The sequence below is a fragment of the Phycodurus eques genome, chromosome 11 (genome assembly GCF_024500275.1).
Source record: "Phycodurus eques isolate BA_2022a chromosome 11, UOR_Pequ_1.1, whole genome shotgun sequence".
In the NCBI taxonomy this organism is placed as follows: Eukaryota; Metazoa; Chordata; class Actinopteri; order Syngnathiformes; family Syngnathidae; genus Phycodurus; species Phycodurus eques.
In genome coordinates, this window is record NC_084535.1 from 16,467,363 (window position 1) to 16,486,866 (window position 19,504).

A 19,504-nucleotide genomic window follows, 5' to 3' on the forward strand; every position below is an offset into this window, starting at 1 on the left:
CATCAACATAAATAACAATAACATTAGAGATGTTGAATTATTTCTTCAAAAACATAGTGTACCAGACAGTTGAGCTGGCATGAAAACATCATTTGCTTTCTTAATGTGCTCTACTGATTTATTGAGAGGGTAGTTACAGAAAAGACTCCTGGAAAGACCAAACTTAGTTATATAAAACTGTTTCTTTGGCCATCTTAAACTGAAGATGATATATTCAAAGTTATAGAGTAAATTTGCCAAAAAATGAGGACTTGATGTAACCACTGTTTAAGGCACTTGCCCTCCGTGAAGTGTATGCAGCTTGACTTTGTCCCTGCCTTCGAGCCGGCCCGCGCCACAGAAGGTGGGCCAGTTAGTTATGTTTCAAAGTAGCTCAGGCAGGGGAACACGCTCATCAAACACAATTCTTCCTCTCCTCTCTTCATTATGGCCCCCTCCCTCGCCTGCCCGCCCTTTCTTTCCTCTCCTCCCTTTCTCTCTGTATTTCTCCTCTTCCTTGTTTCACAGACTAAAAAGCCTTTCTGCTCTTTCCTCCCAAGTCCGGAGGTAGATCACTTTAATTCTGCTTCACGGATCTTTTTCAAAAAGCCCCAAGACCCGGGGACCTCAGAACCAGTGACCGTTAGATGAACTCGGGCCGACCGCCGGGTCCTGGGGGCTTGTAAACACAGCCATCGTCTCACACGCTCTTATTGCCCCCCAAAGAATCTTGGGGTTTTTTGTTCCCCTCCCCTGGCCACCCAAAGCATCAGTATTTGAGTGTTTGCATCCACTTGTCACACTGTCTGATCTTGCTGGCTGTCACTTTGCACAGAGAGGCCGCTTAATGATTTAAAGGTAAACGGCCAGCACATAACTCATTAAGTCCTTTTTGGAGGGAGTGCATCTTGCAGAGACACTCAACAGAAAAGGGAGATTTTCTTTCCGAGATTGTCTTTGCGTACAGTCAGCAAACGAGAGCCATGCATCAGTGTCATCCTTGTAATATCCTTTTAGTTCGAGCTTTCTAAAACGTGCATTATTTATAATTGTTTACTGCCAATATTTACTATTTGACATCTGCTAAACTGCCGCTTGCTGTAATCACAAACTGGCCATGCATTCCCAGTCTGTAAACTGTTGCAAGTTAGGATACACTCTAGGCCTTGTTTTTATTTTGCCTTTTATTTTTCCAATTCTTTCCTTAAAGGGCAGGCTGGATTTCTGGTGATAATTATCTTTGGGAATATCAGAGATTTGGGGCTTTAAGCACATTCCAATTGAAACAGCGCAACTGCTATGGTGCTGACTTTTGCTTACAGTAGATGGCCTACTGTACTGTACTGTACTGTACTGAACTGGTCTCCAGTCAATCGCAGGGCACACTGAGCCAGACAACCAGTCATGATCAGGTCGCACCGTCACTGAATGGGAATTGAACCCACGCTGCCTATGCAGTAAACAGGCCAGTCAACCACTGTACCGTCATCTGTGACTCCAACCGAGAATACGGTACACTGAATTTGGGAGTTGCGCAGTTGCGGGCTGTGTATTTGGTACCTGGGCCGTCAGTAGGGATTCACCAGACTTGATCCACGTCTTAATACCGCTATCACATCATCGATACTACACAAAAATGCAACGTAAAAGCACACATACATCATTTGGAGCAGTTTAGAATCAATATTAGCATTTAATACAATGACAAAAACACAAACCATTGAAATCAAATGTGTAATACTTACCAGAGGTGCAGATTATTATTTTTTGAAATCAATGTGTGAAGATCGCTACAGACGTCTTTTGCTAGTTGAAGTTACCTGTAACAAGTTTTGCACTGAGCAACCACTCAGAGGCCAGGAAGATGCTGAGGTCATCAAGGGGCAGCTCTTTGCCCCAGTGAAGACAAATTGAAAGTTGATGGGTTAAAGAAATAGTCCAAATACGAATATATTTTAGAAGTTTACTTTTATAACGGCCGGCATTACAGATTCTGAAGCCTCCGGGCAGATTAGATTGATGTGACAGAACGTAGAGGCTTAAATCTGATTGGTCTAAAATAAAATAAAATAGTAAAATAAAAATCCGAAGATCCACACACATCTACTGTGAGCAGTGCAGTCAAGAGAAAGTATACAAAATGAAAAAAAAATAGACTGTTTGGAATAAATGCATCCATTTTCATGGAACAATTTAGTTTGTAAATGTAGGTCAGTGCTTCTGATAAACCACATAATGTTTAAAAAGATCCTTTATTGTGCTCTGCTTGCATATTATTATTCGAGTGATTACGGTTAATAATGTTAAGATATTTCTTAAAACATTGTCTACATGGTGAATAAAGGTTTTATTATGGAGACAGTTTGACCCATGCATGCATTTTCTATTGAGCTTCTATTGCGGGAAGCTGCAGCATATCCCAGCGCGACTTTGGGTGAGAGGTGGTGTACACCCTGGAATGACAGAACTATAACTGGGGGGTGAAATAGGAATATATGCTATTCCTATTTCCGTTAGTTCCGATATGAAAAACTGTTTTTTTTGTGTGTGTGTAATTCTGCAACAAAGCAAAGCACATTTATTTATATAGCGCATTTCACACACAAGGTGTGTATGATGTGCTTTACATGATTGAAAGCATTTAAAAACAAAGGAAAAAAACAGCTCATAAACATTTAAAACAAAGAGAAAAAAATAGAAATACAATTAAAACAGAAATATTTAAAAGTGGACATGCTTGAAAAAGCATGGGAAAAAAGAAGAGTTTTTAAACTGGATTTAAAAACATGCACACTTGGGGCTGACGTCACTTCTGTTGCCAACTTATTCCATTTGTGTGCAGCATATTCAACAATTCAACAATCCATGATTGTAACTCCTCCACCCCCATGACTCGCCATCCTTGTTAACAGCTTGAACCCAAATCCTTCCTGGGGACCAAAGAGTGAGTAAGAGTCAAAGAAAGGAACTGAGTGTAAACAAAAAGACAGTTATTAAATATCATCACTATTGACATTCTCAACAGTAACCTAAGTGGTTGGCGCGTGCATGTGGAAGTAAAGTGTAGTTAGACTGTCTCCCAGTGGTGGTTGGGCAAACCTACATGATTGAAAAAATGCATGGTGGCTGCAAGCACACAGTCAAAGGTGCCCACTTTTCATACATTTCAAGATTCATGGATTTGTATTATTTTTAACCAATCTGGTCAGCGTCAGCTTTTTAAGAGAAGAGAACAGTCCTCTTCTTTCAGCGCGTTCACCAAATTGGGTTTGGCTGTTTCAATAAAAACATAATCCAGCTGTCAATATTTACTTGCAGGAACCCTTAACAGGTTACACTTGCGTATTGAGGTTGATATTTGAGTATTGATCTGAAATACGTGAAATTAACCACTAACATTGAACACTAAATTCAAATAAAGTTTTTCTATTGAAATAAGGATGCAATTAATAATTCTGTTCATAAATAGTTTTGTTTATTATTTTTTGTATATTGTAAACACAGGCAGAATGTACACAGCAGCACTTACAAAAATTACTTGCATTTACATTGATTTATGAATGACAAGTATGACAAATTCATTCAGCAGCATCAACCCACTGTTCGAGTGAGTGATGGTATAATGTAAATTCATTTCAGTACAATATATACAGACAGGTACAGTATTGTGAGGACTTGCATCTGTTGTTTTGTCAACATGAGACAGTAGTGCTTTAAGTATTTTTTTTGTAGTTTCAGATTACATTAACAATAGTTCATATTAATATTAATGTTGATGAAGGCAGTGGATGCATGAATCTACTTTACATACTGTATTTACCAGTATCTCGCTCACTGATAGCTTTAATGAGCAAAGTGTAAAAGCCACATCCGTGCAACACACCTCGTTACAGGTTAAAGACTTACGTGGATTTGCATTTGGGCTAATGACTTTCTCAGCACATTCCAAAATAGCTCATCAAATGACTGCAGGGTGATGATGCAATGGCACGCCAACTGACTTCCACTCTCACTTTCATTTCAAACATCGCCTGTTGAGGCAGAGGATGGTGAAATCTCTGAGTCATCAATGTGTGCGTTTTCACTTCATTTTCGGTACAAATAAATGATTAGTAAATATTATTTCAGCACTTCCCGTCTTCCCGATCTTATTGGTTTAGGGAAATACAGCACAAGCCAGAGCCACGTGAGATCTTAATGGCTTTAATCCTATGTGGTGTGCATAATCCAAGCAAGCACACCTCCAACACCAATAACAACAATAGTGAGTAGCTTGAAGCGTGTATTTGAGCTACAATCATAGTTGCGATACTTGCGAGACTAGTTTTTTTATTGTCTACCTGAAAAAGCAGTGGTAGAACAAAGTTAAAAACAGCAACAAGCTGCTGAGTGTGTGCAGCCTGTCGGCAGCGCTTGTGATATTGCAGCCGTTGCTGTAGCAGCAGTGTACTCTGACCCCGGGTCTTCTGGAGCTCTGACTGTTAGCCTGGCTGCAGAAGGACTTGTAGGAGCAGGACTTCATCACCCCACCTGACAAGAGACAATTCAGGTCCGCTCATTAACCTTTTGTCTTATTTGATTATGAACAGTAAAATGTGAGTTTGGGTTTTGAATGGCTGAGAAAAGCATCAATTAATAGGTCTTTTTTTAAGTTAAAAAGAAGAGCAAACATACTTTTTTGTGACTTGAGTGGGGTACATACACACATATTTTTAACATCTTAAGCAATTGTTAAAAATCTGACAAAGAAAAAAAATGGCCACTGTTTTCTTACTGCTCTAATAGTGTTTGTTGTACTCGAGATGACCAAGCAGCACACCACATATAAAGAAATATCCCCACCAACAACATAAATCTCCTCTCCCACACCAGACGTCTGACTTAGTACAAAGACTGATGTTATATTATCGAACTCAGTGTTGACTAAACGCATAAGGTTTTGTAATCGGACGAATCGAACAGGTTTAACATTTATGATTTTCGGCCACGACCATTTTCCAATGGGAGAGGGGGGAAAAAAACACTCAACACACCTCACACCTCTAGAGAATTGGTCAGGATAATCTTTTATAGACATTCAGACATTTTTAAGAATCGGGCCTGTGCTGACTTTGACTGGAAAAGGAGGGATAATGCTCAAATTCGGTCCGATTAACGGTATGTGTGAACCCTACTTAAAGTGTCTATAGGATTGATTAGATTTACCTAATGACAAAAACATGCACAGACACCCACACACAATAGGAAATCTGTGATCTCGAGAAACCATAATAAAACATTTTAATACAGTTTAGAGTTTTACTCTCCCACACACTTTAAACACATTTTAACACAAAATGTATGCAAGCATGAAATGTATAGAAAATAGTATTAATAAGTGTTGTGTGCTCTTAATCCCCCGAGACAGCAGTAATAGAGTCAACAATATTCATATTAACAGAAAAACAATAGTGTGGGACCACTGTACTGTAAAGAGATTACAATATATTGCAACTCTAAATCATAATCATCATCTACTGTGCTGTTTATCATTTCTGGCAACGGTGGTGATATTTTTTTTTTTGTGGATGCAATTTTTATTTGGCATTATTTTTTTTCTTTCAATTGTAAGTGCAACAGTGAGGAATAGTTGTGCGTTTACAACGCACAGCTAACGTTTTTGAAAGTTGCCATGGTAATGGAAGAGTTGCACATCCCATGTTTTGAAGGCAATCTACCAGTAAATGGTGATTTTAAACAAAATGGACTTCATGTTCTTATTTATGCTGTATTTAAAATTATTAGACTCCTGCTGAGTGGTATCCAGCTTGGACTTTACGTTCCATTTGAAAAACATATATGCAGCGAAAAACATTCTCATTTTTGGTAGCACAGTTTGAGGCATAAACAAGGGCTTCTACACAGTCAGTGTTGGACTCACTGTTATGACCCACCACCACAGCACAGGCATCAGAGTAGCTGGTACATGTTCTGGAGCCTTGGCGGTTGCAGTCTTCATTATTGGATGCCATACACGTGTAACATTGAAGAGCCGTACCTGAGGAAAACAAAGCGGAACAGAGGAGTACTATTAAAAAAAAATTACCGAATGGTTGCATAATAATTAAAGACATGCACGAGATTGAGGTCTGTGTACAAATATGTTTGAATGCAGATTGCAAACACAACTAGAGTTTTATTCAATCGAAATCAAAACTTATCAACACATAACAACAATTTCAGCAAAAAAATAAATAAATAAAACCAAGAACGTATTTGACATGATTAATAGTAGGACCGATAAGAGTCAGGGCTGGCCTGCCCATTACGCAATACTGTTACAGTATGTGTACTGTATACAGTAGGCAAATGCTAAGGATGCCGTAACTTCCAGGGGGTGCCACAAAATTGGGAAGAAAAAAAATATTAGTATTACCTCTTAAAATAGAAAAGCTAAAATAGAGTGTTATTATTATTATTTATTAATAGTGGGAAACTTAGTATTCCCACATTCCATATTAATATGTATTTTATAGTTTCTATGCATTTGCTAATCAACATTTCACTGTAATGAAAAAATTGGATCTAATCTAATATCCATATTAGGAAAAATACATTGCAGTATATTATACATGCATAGTAGACACCATTTATCAATTAGGTTTTTCATTTTGATATACAAGGTCACTGATGGTGTAGCGGTACACTCGCCTGCCTTTGGTGCAGGCAGTGTGGGTTCAGCTCCCACTCAGTGACGGTGTGAATGTGGGTGCGAATGGTTGTCCGTGTCTATATGTGCCCTGCGACTGACTGGCGACCAGTTCAGGGTGTAGTCCGCCTTTCGCCCGAAGTCAGCTGGGATAGGCTCCAGCGCCCCGCGACCCTTTTGATATCCATCCATACATCCATTGTCCATCAAGCTTATCCTCACTAGGGTTGCAGGCATGTTGAAGCCTATCCCAGCTGGGGCCTCTGGGCGAGAGGAAACCGGAGTACCCAGAGACCATGCAAACTCCACACAACAATAATGTAGAAGGTTATCACGTTAAGACATAATAAATTTGACTTCCGCATTTGGCAAACCAAAACAAAGCAATTTCTTGCAGTTCAGGTCACTGGCGGAGTCCTTATTGTGTCTTATATATCAAAATTACTAGCTACTGTATAAGTAACTGTAGATACGATAGAGGCCACATCTGTGTCTGCCTGTCTCCCTAAATCCACTTTGGAAGGATATGAGTGAACACAGGGTCGCAACAAGAGTTGACGAGTCCTCCGTGAGACCAACTTTTTCACATTATAACATGAAACTTATCACGTTATAACGTAAAACTCAACACGGTATAGTGGGAAACTTAACGACTTATCACATTATAAAGTGAAACTTTTATACCGACAGACGGTGGTGCCCTATAAAATCTCTCCAATGGTGCCACAGTGGGTAAAGGGACAGATTTTAATAGTTATATAAATATATGTAAACACTTTCAAAAATAATTTGGAAAGGCTCGCTGCATGGGTAAAGGAAGAACCCAGAAAATATTCTATGACGATCTGGAGTAAAGGTGTGAAATTGCAAATTGTTCATCATTTTACATGAGCCGGACTTAGCTTTTCTACATCAGAAAAAGATGAGTCGACAATGTACATCACAGGGAGTGCATTAGATAAAGATTTACTATACCTCTCATGTAAATCTTTCACTAATACTGTAATCAGTTTTTGTGCAGAGGTATACCTCATTTCATTTATCCATCTTCTAAAGTGCTTGTCCGCATTAGAAGCCTAATCCAGCTGACTTTGGGCAAGAGGCAGGGCACACTCATGTAGGCAACCACTGACACTCACATTTACACTTGTAAGGACAATTCAGTCTTCAAGTGACCAAAAATGCATCATAAGCATGCATTTGAAACGTGGGCAGAAGAACACCCACGCAAGCACAAGGAGAACATGCAAACTTCACAGTAGGGCCTGAGCTAGGAATCGAACCCTGGACCTCTTGACTGTAAGGCAGACATACAAACCACTGTTCTACCACGCTGTCCCAACATCTTGCCAAATATCAATGTGTAGAGAGTTTTTATGAGGAAACGGGTGTTATTTGAAAGAATATCTTGCATCTTAGCGCTGTATAATGTGATGAGTCCCTACTAGTGTAACGCAGGTGTTCTACTTGGCATATTTCATGCCTCATGCTGACTCCAAACAATCCCCACAGCACAAGAGCTCCACACACACACGATAAAAGCTTTAGCCCGCAGGCCAATTAAGGGATTAGATGCTGGGATTGCATGCTAGTTGATAGACGAGGACTGAACGGAGGCTAAAATTGCAAATCTGATTTTTTATTATATAGTCTAGCAGCATTTTCTGTCATGCATTTTGAATAACCCTTTATGACTATGATCTAAAATCTTGGACTCATTCATTATCCTGCCACAGATAAAAGTATAGAAAACAAAAACAGGCTAGTAACAGGAAAGGTGGCAACAAGAAAAGAAATACATAACAAAGTTGACAGACGGTAGAACAATCTCAGGAGTGGAAAGAATAATGAGAGACAGATTTTAATATTCCTTACCCTTTGATGTGAGCAGAACCATGTAAAGCAGAATCAGCAAAGCTCTCATGGTGCTGCTGTCAATATGTTTGTCCTGATCTGAAGATTAAAACCAGGTTGTTAGTACCCAAAGAATCCCCCTTACCCCCATTTAAAAACTTCATCTGATCTGTCAGACAAGATAATAGTCTTGTGTAGACAAGATTAGCAGACCCTCAATGTTTCCTAGTTACCGAATCTCCACAAAAAAGACGTAGTAAAGTTCCATCCTGGAGCTCACACATCTCTCCTCTAGCCACACCCATCCTCGGTGTGAGTGGTCACTACTTCATCCCCCTCTGAACTGTGACTGACCAGTAAAGACCTCTGAACTCACTAAGTTTCTAAAACAGTCTTTTGTTGTTGTCCCATTTATATTTAGTGGGTAAAGCGCTCTTAAAAATTGATGGATTTAATGAACACACAAAAAAACAGGTACCCTGTATATAAAATATCGTTTCTAATATGGCATCCAAAGACAAGTAAATCAAGTGCACTAGAGGTGTAAAGCACAGAAAAATGTTTGTTTTTCATCAATTTAATAAGAACTTCGTACATTGCAAATACATCGTTTTGAGTAAAAAATAAAATACAGTGTATAAACGTATTCATTATGTGCACTTAAAACACATAGATGTACAAAAATCCAACCAAACATTTTTTTTTCATTAGGACAAGACAAACTACTTCCTGATTTGAGTTTATATTTGTTAAAATAAAAAAAATACCCAAAATATATAAATTATATGCACTTTATGTACAAATATCAAGTCAAACTCATCGTTTCTAATACTCGTCAAGAATGGAAAGCTACTTCGAAATATTGCCCTTTGTTAACCCCAAATAGTCAGTAATAATGCCAAAACAGTGCATAAACTTGCACCTGACCTTATATATTATGTAGACGCATCCAATCAAACTGAATGATTCTTGCATTAACCAGGAAACTCCCAGCTACTTCCTGTTGCATGATACTGATGTTGTTTATGGATTGTTGGGGGTCGACATCTGGGTATGCTTTTGCTGCAGTGCTGCCCAAGGATCCTCCAACATGGACGGACTGAAGTATCTCTCGATCGAGTCAGAAGATTCACACTGAAACCAAAAGAGAAAGTAGGTTGTCACTTAATTTGCACACAGATTATCTTGATTTCTGCATTGCTTCGTCATACATTTGATTTGCTAATGCTAACTATTGCCATACAAATATTTTCATGTTTTTACATAACATGTACACATTCACAGTGCCGGGTGGAAAAGTATGTAAGCGCATGGTGTAAAACCTAATCAGTCAGGAATCAGCTGACTTTCAGTACAGCGGTGCAACAATGAATGGACAACTAATTGACTATGTTTTTTTTTGTTTTTTTTTTTGTCCTGTTCAGCTGTTAGGTCAAGCAGAATGGAAAATCTGTTTCCCTTTTTTGCCGGAACAGTTTTACAGTGTCACAGTGGAGTTTTTAAGCTTCTGCTCTGGTATTATAATTGAGGTTTATTGAGAATCAGACTTGATCAGTCGAACAGAACAAAGTTTCTAGAAGGGAGAGAGAAACAAAGACAAAAGACAAAGCACTAATTGTAAACAGGATGAGAGAAGTAAATCATTACATTATCTCGAACAATGAAACATTAATACGAGTGTTGCATGGTGCTGTAGGGCTACTGAGGGAAGGACAGGACAAGATAGAACAGGACAAGGACAGGAGAAGAAGCATGCAGGACAAGGGTCATGAACCCGGCTGTACAACTGAAGTGTGGTGGCATTAATTATGTAAATTATAAAAGTCTACAGGAGGAGAGTATAAGTGAGGGGATACACAAGCGATTTGCATATTCGTGAGTTATTTGTTGCAGTAAGCGCGTGACCCCACACCCAGTGAAAGAGTCCTAGGGGTGTGTGCCTGCGGATACATGCAAGTGAATTAATACCGTTATACATACACAAAGACTGACAGAAGTGTCCTGTAATTGCTGTGGCCACACCGCCGCGGCTGAGGACCCCACCCAATCCATCGAGGGGCGGGAACAGGTCCAGGGGTCCACCAGAGAGCAGCCTGGTTTACGGGACACATCCCACACTGAGGGACCCAGGGCGGTCCGCCAGCCCCACCGAGGCGCCCCGACAACCGGCCACCGCAAATTCACATTTCCAATGCCAATCTGGCTCCAGACACTCTTTGGGGTAGGGAGTTTTATTATATACAGATACATTTCAGTAAACTAGAATATATTTATTCTATTTTATTGAGATGACATACCGAAAGGGATTGTGCAACAGAAGCTTACAGATGACTATCAATGTGATTTCTCATCTAGAAAACGCAATAGGGACATGAGCCTGAATCCTTACACAGTTCCACTACAAATCTAAGAACAATAAATCACATCTAGTCATCCGCAGGCGTCTCCATTTATTTATATATTTATTTATTCCAAAAAGCCAAGTTTTTCTCATGTCCCTGCATTCAGACGATTACATTTTTCTTCATGCAAGTTGTCCAGCTTTAGAGAATATCCACTCACATGCCTTTTATGGACCTTTTATTCACCATGTGCTAAGATATAATATATATATAATATTTAACTTATTACTTTATCACATTGTAAAGTTTGTAAATGTATTTGCTTCTATTTATGCTTTGTTTTACTCTGCTCTCTGCAGCCAGGTTGGCTGGTTACCTGGACAAGGTTCAATAAATAAATACAATATTTATTTGTGAACAGAAGTTTTTTTGTTGGTTGCTTTTTTTTTTGCTCCATGACTGACTGGATTGTACCATCAGAGCGTCCCTGCCGGCCAGCCTCACACCGGTGTTTTAAGATTTGCTTTTCAATGTATTTTAATCCTCTTGCTTCGAGTCTTGCGTAACGCGGTATAATGGCGACTCTGTAAATGAAAAAGGAAAGGATAACAGAGGTGTGTCAACCAATTAGCGTTCGTCAGCCTGACCCCTCAATGAGTTCTAGGTAAATCTAGGAAGACCCTATCCGCCAATAGTAATGAAAGAATCCTGGGGAAACCTTCCGTGTAATGGTAGTTTTTTTACGACGGGGACATGGGGGGAACTCAAGCTACCAGGGTAGCTAGAGATGCTTCTGCAAAGGTTCCTGCGGTGGGAAAGCCCCTATTGATAAACTCTCTCACTCCCCCTTCAAACCATCCATCTTCTCTGTTGAGAATATGCATTTTTGTCCTCAAAGGAGTGCCGTTTCTCTTTGAGATGCAGTCTTGACCTGAAGAGTTGGCGCATCCGTGTTGTGCAATGACTCTGCTCAGTTGTAACTTGGTTTCCCCCAATATATACATGAGTACACGTACGAGTGTTTTGAGTTACGAGTGTGGTCACGGACGGAATCAAACTCAGCTCTCAATGCAACACTGTAGGGTCACATGAGACCTGTTGAGCTTTGGCTCGGCTGTCTCACCAGCTGTTTAAAGTACTGTACTACTGTGTTTTTTGTTTTATTCTTTTTATTAACTTTTTTTTTTTTTGCTGTTTATTTGCAAGACAGCTTTTAGAAGACTATGTGCCTTGTGCGTCTATTGCACATCTGGCCAATCGTCAACGGTGACGGGGCGAGTGCCGGCCTCCAAAGGATGCCGCCCATATCAGAAACCGCCGTTAGTACTTTGTAGCTCACCTGCACATTCGACGCCGACGGACTGAAGTTGATTGGCCTGCCGAAACTGTTTCCCCTTCGATGCTTCTCTCCGAAGTTTCGGCCGCCGCTGCCGAACACAGCCGGAGACCCTCCGAAGCTCCGTCTTCCGCCGCCGGACCCTCCTGGCGAACCTCCCCTATGTCCGCGGTTAAAACCATGGGAATACGCCGGAGAATTGGGCGAGTAAGCGGGGTAGCCCTGGGCAGAAGCACCGCGGTGGCCGGGTCCTCTGTAGGGTGGGCGAGCCCAACGTGAAGGCGGGGAGGAAAACCTTTGGTTCCACTCAGGTACGGAAGGGCTTCGATCCATCTCGGTTCAAAATGGCCTCAAAACAATTACCGTAGGCGACTGAACGCAACCGGAACCGGAAATTAATGTTCAATTTGTCTGGGTTTGGAGGTGCAGCGCCACCCAGCGGTCACTTTTGACCCCTCCTTTTGTTCTGGTATGGCTCGGATTTTATAAAACGGGAAAACGGACCTGGGCATTCCAATCATGTGGTTGAAAAAAAGTGACAGCGAGGATGTAAAGTAATTATGTAAAACGTTAATCCATTCTCATTTTTTATTTAATTGTTCATGCATTCATTTATCTAGTAATACATTTGAATAATCCACTGTCACTTTTAAAGGTAAAACTATTTATAGTTAATTTAACTATAATTAACCAATTATTCAAAAAATACGAACAACTGTCAAGTCTACTAGACATGTTTTGTTTATTATATGCAAACATCAATTAACCAATTATTAAATGAAATAAATAATAAGAAGAAGAAATAAAAATGAATACATACATTTTAATCAACAAATTTGGGGAAAATGGAAAAATCATTCCAACAAATATTACAGGACGTTTGCCAGACTGAAGAACAGAGTGGGCTGTATGTGGCCCCCAGGCCATACTTTGCCCATCCCTGTATTATACTCACTATGATAATAATTAATTTTGCCATGATACCATTAAACAATCATGGTATTTCACACTGGACTAGGAAAACATCTTTATTCTTTGTGAGATGCTAAACCAACCAATGTGAACTTTAAGTAAACTTAATTTCTTCTCCTCCAGCCACGACAATAATAATAAATGCAATCAAAACATGGTTTCTTTAATAAAGCAATAATACAGCAAGAAACTATATGGTCAGGTTCACATTGTAAATAAGGTTTTCTATCGAGAATAGCAGAATTTTCAAACACATCCTAACAAAGTCCTAATTACGTTTAGTTTTTGTTTAGTTTGAATATCATCCTTGGGTATTGTGCAATAGGTTTTATTTACAATTTAGGTTGTATTTTGATAATCAATAATACAACTTCACCTCTCTTAAATGGTTGAACCCTAATTGTATCCAACAATTTGGATTTGTTAAACTCGATCAAGTTTGTTCATTCAGGTGATTCTCCAGTGTTTTATTTTGTTGTCAAAAGGTTTAAATTTTTCAGAAAATATGAAATTTACCAATCTTTGTCATTTTTCATCATTCATTTAAAGTTGACATATTTTTTACCCCTCAGCTTCCAGTCTGGAAGCTGAGGGGTAAACATCTCCTGCTGAGTCTTCAGAAGTTTCCAGTAACACCACAAAAAGTTGCTAGATTTGTTGTTAATTGCCAAAAAATTGTTGTTTGAGGAGTCAGCAAAAATCACTCAATAATAGCGTCAAAGTCGCTACGTTGGCAACACAGAGTAGGCTTCCTTCGTCGCATGCCCTACCTCCGTCCCCGTCATCATGGTGACAATCAGACTCTGGGACAGAACCTCCCCCCAGAACAGCGTGACTTGGCTATAAGTGGTTTTTGGCTATAATTCTTCATCCTGTGTATATTTTGACCAATGAATGTCAGATAACTTCTAAGAAGACACCTGGAAAATGTTTTCAATTGTGGAAAAAAAATATCCCCTTTAACACAGGATTGGAAAGTCTTTCGGTGGACAGGAGACATATCCATTGCAGTGGGATTAGCTCATGTTATTCATATTACATATTTCCAATTTGAATAGGAAATAACCAGCGTGAGCCAACTAGCTTATATTGCCATCTTTTATTGCACTTTGTAAGCAGATGCTGTACAGCAGCTGTGCAGACATGTTACTCGTCAGTGTGACAACAACCCAAGCAGGACTGGGGCACATCTGGATAGTCACAATTAATTTAGTTTATATCAAAATAAAATAAGAAAAATAAAGTCCCATGAGCTTATCAAGACGGCTATGACAAGTATAAGAAATATCTACAAGATTACATGAGGGAAGCACAATACAGGACCTATAAATAATTCAGACAAATCCATAATCTGAGTTTTACACAGTGGGCACGTAAAAATGTCTCTTCCATAATTAACATTTTCTACATTGCACCCAAAACGGACAAAGCAAGGATTCTTTTTGTCTTTCATGCAATAAACTATAGCGATTATTTTTTATTTTCTTAGAGCTGAATGATTTTATAAAATGGGCTGCTGCTCCTTTTTTTTTGGGGGGGGGGGGTAAAACAGTCTTCTCCCTCAGTGGCTGTCATGGCAACATCATAAACAACAATAAAACCCACAATCCTCATCGTTATTTGCTCACACGCACACACACCCACACACACACACAGATATACAAATTAATGACATGGTACAGTTGCTAAAACTTTAAACTAGACCCCTGATACAGTCCCATACAGTGACACATCAAAAATATACAGCATGATTAAAAGGAAGCCATCGGTGTGCGTCTTGTATACACAAGGTCAGTAGAAAATTTAAGCACAGTGTGGCTTTAAGAGTCTTTCGAAGTATGTTTTTCTCCCACACAACTTTTACGTGTGACCAAGGCTTGTTTGTGTTAAACTGATCCAGAAAAGCATATGCGTGCTAACACTTGCCCATTTTGGCTATTAGCTCATCGCAGATCTTCGTTAGCTCCTCAATCTCTTTGTTCTGGAAAACAGTTTTACAAATTAGGAAATTGGAATATGATAAGAGCCTCAAATATTTGCATCAACGTGATATTTTACCTCCCTAGACCTTAGTTGCACACTGAATAATTTCACTAATATAGTGAGTCATATGCAGGGGTCAAAGTTTGTAATTGAGATAGATTAATCTTGACGGCCATACCTAATTACATTTCCCTTCATTAATATTGTTTTTATTATTCTGTTCTCTAATTGTGTCTGGCGTCCATTATGAACCCCCACCTAAGTTACAAATATGTTTCCTGGTCAGATGAAGCGCTTATGCAACTGACCTTTTGCTCCAATGTGCGCTCCAGGGAGTCCACTTTCATCTGCTCCTTCCTCAGGCTGGCTTGGTGAGCAGCCTGCTCCTGCTTGGACTTGGCCCTCACCTGAGCTATTTCTGAATTGGCCCTGGAAACACACAAGACACCTTTCTAGAAACTCTAAGACATCTGAGGGAAGCAAAGCCTCTGGTTTGGAAACAGTTCATTATACATATGTATGAATGTTCATATGTTTATGCAGATTGAATCTCTGCAATTTACTGCGTTGTTATCATCAATTCAAAATCACAAACATGCAAAAGATTTACTTGTCTAGCTTCTCCTCTGCGTGAATCTTCAGAGCTTGGTACCGCTGTTCCTCTTTACGGACTCTGGACAGATACTCTTGAGCGCACTTCTTCAAAACGTCTTCATTCTACACCGAGTGACAAACATGATCATTTACAAACATTCGTCTACGTTTTCACGCTACTTCTTTTGTCACTGACAAGGTCCGTATTGGTGAAAGTATTTTAACCAAAAAAAGGTACCTTGCGGAAACCCTCGAGAACATCTTTCATTTTCTCATAGCGTCGGAAGAGGTCCGCCAGAGACTTTTCCACGGAGTTGAGGTCAGCTAAGGCCTGGTCCTTTTCCACAATCAGCTGTTGAATGGTGTGGTGGGATAGAGACTTCTCTTTCTGGTCATCTTCTAACAAGCACACATATATAGAACGTGCTTCAGTGTATCTGGTAAAAAGACTTGAATTGGGTACATCAAAATGTAAAAAATGTAAACCAACACACATTTTGGAAAAAACAAATATTTACATTTACATCTACACTGTTGATTATGTGAACTAAAAACAAACACTGAATGAAAAATGGGAACATCACTGATAGAGGCAGAGAGCTCGGTTACTTTTAGCGTTATGTGTCACCCTTTACAGGGCAGGGAACCAATTTGTGGTGACTTTTAAGTCACATCAGATGACACAAACCAAAATATATTATTATAAATAAAGTGATATTGATGATATTTTTAAGGGGGCACCCCGACTGGTTCAGTTCAGACCTATCGCGGTTTGGTGGGTGTATCATTATATAATATAGTCATTCTTAAAAACACATCTGGTTAGACGATAAAATGTATTTCAGTAATTCCAAGCCCACCTCTTCCAAAGAGGCTGGGGCCAGGAAAATGTCCAAGCACGGTACAAATTGCTTAGTTGTTTTTTTTCAGTGTGAAAGCTTTTCCAAAAATTCTACTCCTCCTGCCTTTATTGTCACTTCTGAAAGCGTAACCTGCAAAACCTTAATTTGTACGTTTTTGCTAGCATGTACAATTAACAAAGAAAACCAAAGTTAGTACTCCCGTAGTCAAGTGAAGGTTGTGGCATGCGTTTCAGAGACATTTTGACCTTACGATGCTGGCATGAAGAAAGAACATGCTGAGATTGTACACAAATGAGCATGAAGAATGAAGTGAAATAAAAAAATGGACAAGCAAATGTGAGTGGACGTGAGGCAGGCTGTGAGCTGTGTTGGCCCCCTTCTGTGACAAACAGAGAAGGAGAGATGTGAGTGGGCACACACACATGTTGAAGCAGAAGTCTACAGTACTCACCTGGCATGCCTGTCAGGGTTATCAAATAGTAAGGGGCAAACATAGGAGCAGAACAGAAACAAAAGGGAGTGTGTTAAGTCAAGCTGGGAGCCCAAGGCACGCGAGAGCCGAGCATTAGCAGAATGTGACTCTCGAGTTACTGATTTAAAAAGTCCTGTGAAGAAGGACGAGAGCAAGCAGTCAAGCTGGCTTCGAGCTGAAGCACCTTGCGAATCTGTGGCAATGGATTGGCATAATGTGCATGTGTACTCCCAATTTGCAGTGCTGCAAAAAGTGGTGTCAGGAATTGTGACTCAAAAAAATATTAATGTGCACATAATAGCTTGCAGGGTTTTATTGACATGTTTGCATACAATCACAAACTCACCTATCATCTGCGCAATCGTCTTCTCATACTCAGAAACAATCCTCCTGTAGATTAGAAATTGGATATGATTATACAGACGTGACTCCACGCTTCACATATTTTCAGCATTCACAGTGTGGCCTGATAACCAAAATAGCAATACCACTGAAATTTGGAATAACCGTTACTTAGACAGCCCAAAAAGTAAAATACAGCATTAAAAAATGTTTCTGACAGTTCAGTGATGATATTGCTTCTATTTTCCTTTTCTAGTGTTGTTTGGGGAAAAGCAGGTTCCAAATGTAAGAGGATTGATTAACCTTGCCCCCATCCTTTGTCCCCTCCTTATCCTGATCTCAATCAGCCAAATAAAGCAAGCTAAGTCTAATCGACGCTTTTGCCAGCTGGACTCCGGCTCACCCCCTTTTGATCAACATCAATGTTTCTATTTCTATATCTTTATAAGTCCATGAACAGATATTTGTTAGACATACTGTCCATACATTTGGGCAATTGTTGGCATATTGATTTGTTGAATAGGAGTGGTATAAAACATATACTGGACTAATTTTTCAAATCCATGTTACAAGTACTATCCATCCATCCATTTTCTGAGCCGCTTCTCCTCACTAGGGTCGCGGGCGTGCTGGAGTCTATCCCAGCTGTCATCGGGCAGGAGGCGGGGTACACCCTGAACCGGTTGCCAGCCAATCGCAGGGCACATAGAAACAAACAACCATTCGCACTCACAGTCATGCCTACGGGCAATTTAGAGTCTCCAATTGATGCATGTTCTTGGGATGTGGGAGGAAACCGGAGTGCCCGGAGAAACCCCACGCAGGCACGGGGAGAACATGTAAACTCCACACAGGCGGGGCCGGGGATTGAACCCGGGTCCTCAGAACTGTGAGGCTGACGCTCTAACCAGTCGGCCGCCGTTACAAGTACTAACCACACATATTTTATGCATTAGTTATTTTCTTTCCTGCAGCTTATATAGGTTGACCTCTTTACACACGAGCTGCAGTTAATCAATGGATTGGGGTTATAGTTGAAGTCGGATTTACCATTTGACAGCTCGAAAATGGGTAGAGTTTAGAAAGAAGACACTGCTAATTTTGTCAGGGATTTATTAGCGTAGTGACAATTCAAAGCACAGCATCATACCTCATCTCCTGCACCTCCTGGCGGCTGTCTTCGTATTTCCTCTTCCACTCCAGGACCTCCCTCTCTTTTGTCACAATCTAAACCAGGAAACATCTTAAATTAAGTGTGAAACGCTCGTGCATACAAAGACGACATCGTATGAATACCGGACACAGCTTCTGCATAATCATATACAAAAGCTGCACTTGAGATTCTAATGATTTTGTTAACATGATATGTGTAGTATTGTGGTTGCCATTCACGGTAAGATAAAACTGCGTCATCCTGAATGACTTCAATTGCATCATGTTGGTTGCATTCAGGTCTGTAGTTTGGATTTTCCTGATCAGGCAAATTAGCAACCAGGCAAAAATCCACAATATGAAATATTTTGTAAAATAACATCTCTGAAAGCATTAGCAAAAACTAAGCATGATTGTAACTTCTAAGGCATATTTTACATTGCACTGGATGTCATTCGTACTGGTGAGTGTATGTGTAGCTGGTGTAAAAAATAAACATTTTTGAGCACCTCTTCTTTTGCGATTCCCAGCGAGTGGTCCAGTTCTTTGGGAAGATGTGGACTCTCTCCATCGATGTAGCTGGTAGCGGTCCGGACGTACAGTGAGTTCTTGGATACTGAATTCTCTGATGGTGAAGAAAGATCTCTGTGCTGCTTCCAGGATTCAAATGAGAGGAGCGGGAAGAAAGGAAACATAGCCAGTTACATTCCAAACTGGATGGAACAAACAGCCGCACGTTGGCTGGACCTAATGTTCTCAACAGGATACCTGAACCTGGAACTACAAGGCTGCATCCAATTGCATCAAAAGGTACCACACAGAAAAATCAATATGTAAATGGGCAGGCTAGCAATGGTCCTGAAGACTTGGTCAGCTGCAGTATGAATTGATGGAACAGTCTTCATAGCCAAGTGATTGGCTTGGCAG

General features: G+C 40.0%; 3 protein-coding genes across 5 annotated transcripts in view; all 3 read right to left on the minus strand.

Annotated features, from left to right (window-relative positions):
* Positions 1-3,469: 3,469 nt before the first annotated feature.
* ly6pge (lymphocyte antigen 6 family member pge) lies at positions 3,470-8,826 on the minus strand. Of its 3 annotated transcripts, none has more exons than XM_061690403.1 (4): positions 8,543-8,817; positions 5,900-6,016; positions 4,436-4,509; positions 3,470-4,010 (listed from the first exon to the last, which is right to left on the minus strand). In XM_061690403.1, the coding sequence occupies exons 1-4, from the start codon at positions 8,589-8,591 to the stop codon at positions 3,915-3,917; spliced, it is 336 nt and encodes a 111-aa protein (XP_061546387.1). In that variant the 5' UTR covers positions 8,592-8,817; the 3' UTR covers positions 3,470-3,914. The 3 variants fall into 3 exon arrangements, with proteins under 3 accessions (XP_061546387.1, XP_061546386.1, XP_061546385.1); XM_061690402.1 differs by lacking the exon at positions 3,470-4,010 and having other exon boundaries at positions 4,167-4,509; positions 8,543-8,620; positions 8,755-8,826; XM_061690401.1 differs by lacking the exon at positions 3,470-4,010 and having other exon boundaries at positions 4,167-4,509.
* A 266-nt stretch (positions 8,827-9,092) lies between these two features.
* On the minus strand, positions 9,093-12,566 carry mplkip (M-phase specific PLK1 interacting protein). Its single transcript, XM_061690344.1, has 2 exons — positions 12,203-12,566; positions 9,093-9,655 (listed from the first exon to the last, which is right to left on the minus strand). Exons 1-2 carry the CDS (start codon positions 12,530-12,532, stop codon positions 9,545-9,547), a joined length of 441 nt encoding a protein of 146 aa, XP_061546328.1. The 5' UTR covers positions 12,533-12,566; the 3' UTR covers positions 9,093-9,544.
* Positions 12,567-14,255: 1,689 nt separating this feature from the next.
* The window catches only part of tacc2 (transforming, acidic coiled-coil containing protein 2), a 50,633-nt gene continuing 45,384 nt past the window's right edge, over positions 14,256-19,504 (minus strand). The window contains 7 exon segments of the mRNA XM_061690853.1: positions 14,256-15,152; positions 15,463-15,583; positions 15,765-15,871; positions 15,987-16,147; positions 17,430-17,473; positions 18,576-18,652; positions 19,087-19,227. Of these exon segments, the coding sequence (XP_061546837.1) occupies positions 15,087-15,152; positions 15,463-15,583; positions 15,765-15,871; positions 15,987-16,147; positions 17,430-17,473; positions 18,576-18,652; positions 19,087-19,227 (717 nt within the window). The 3' untranslated portion in view covers positions 14,256-15,086.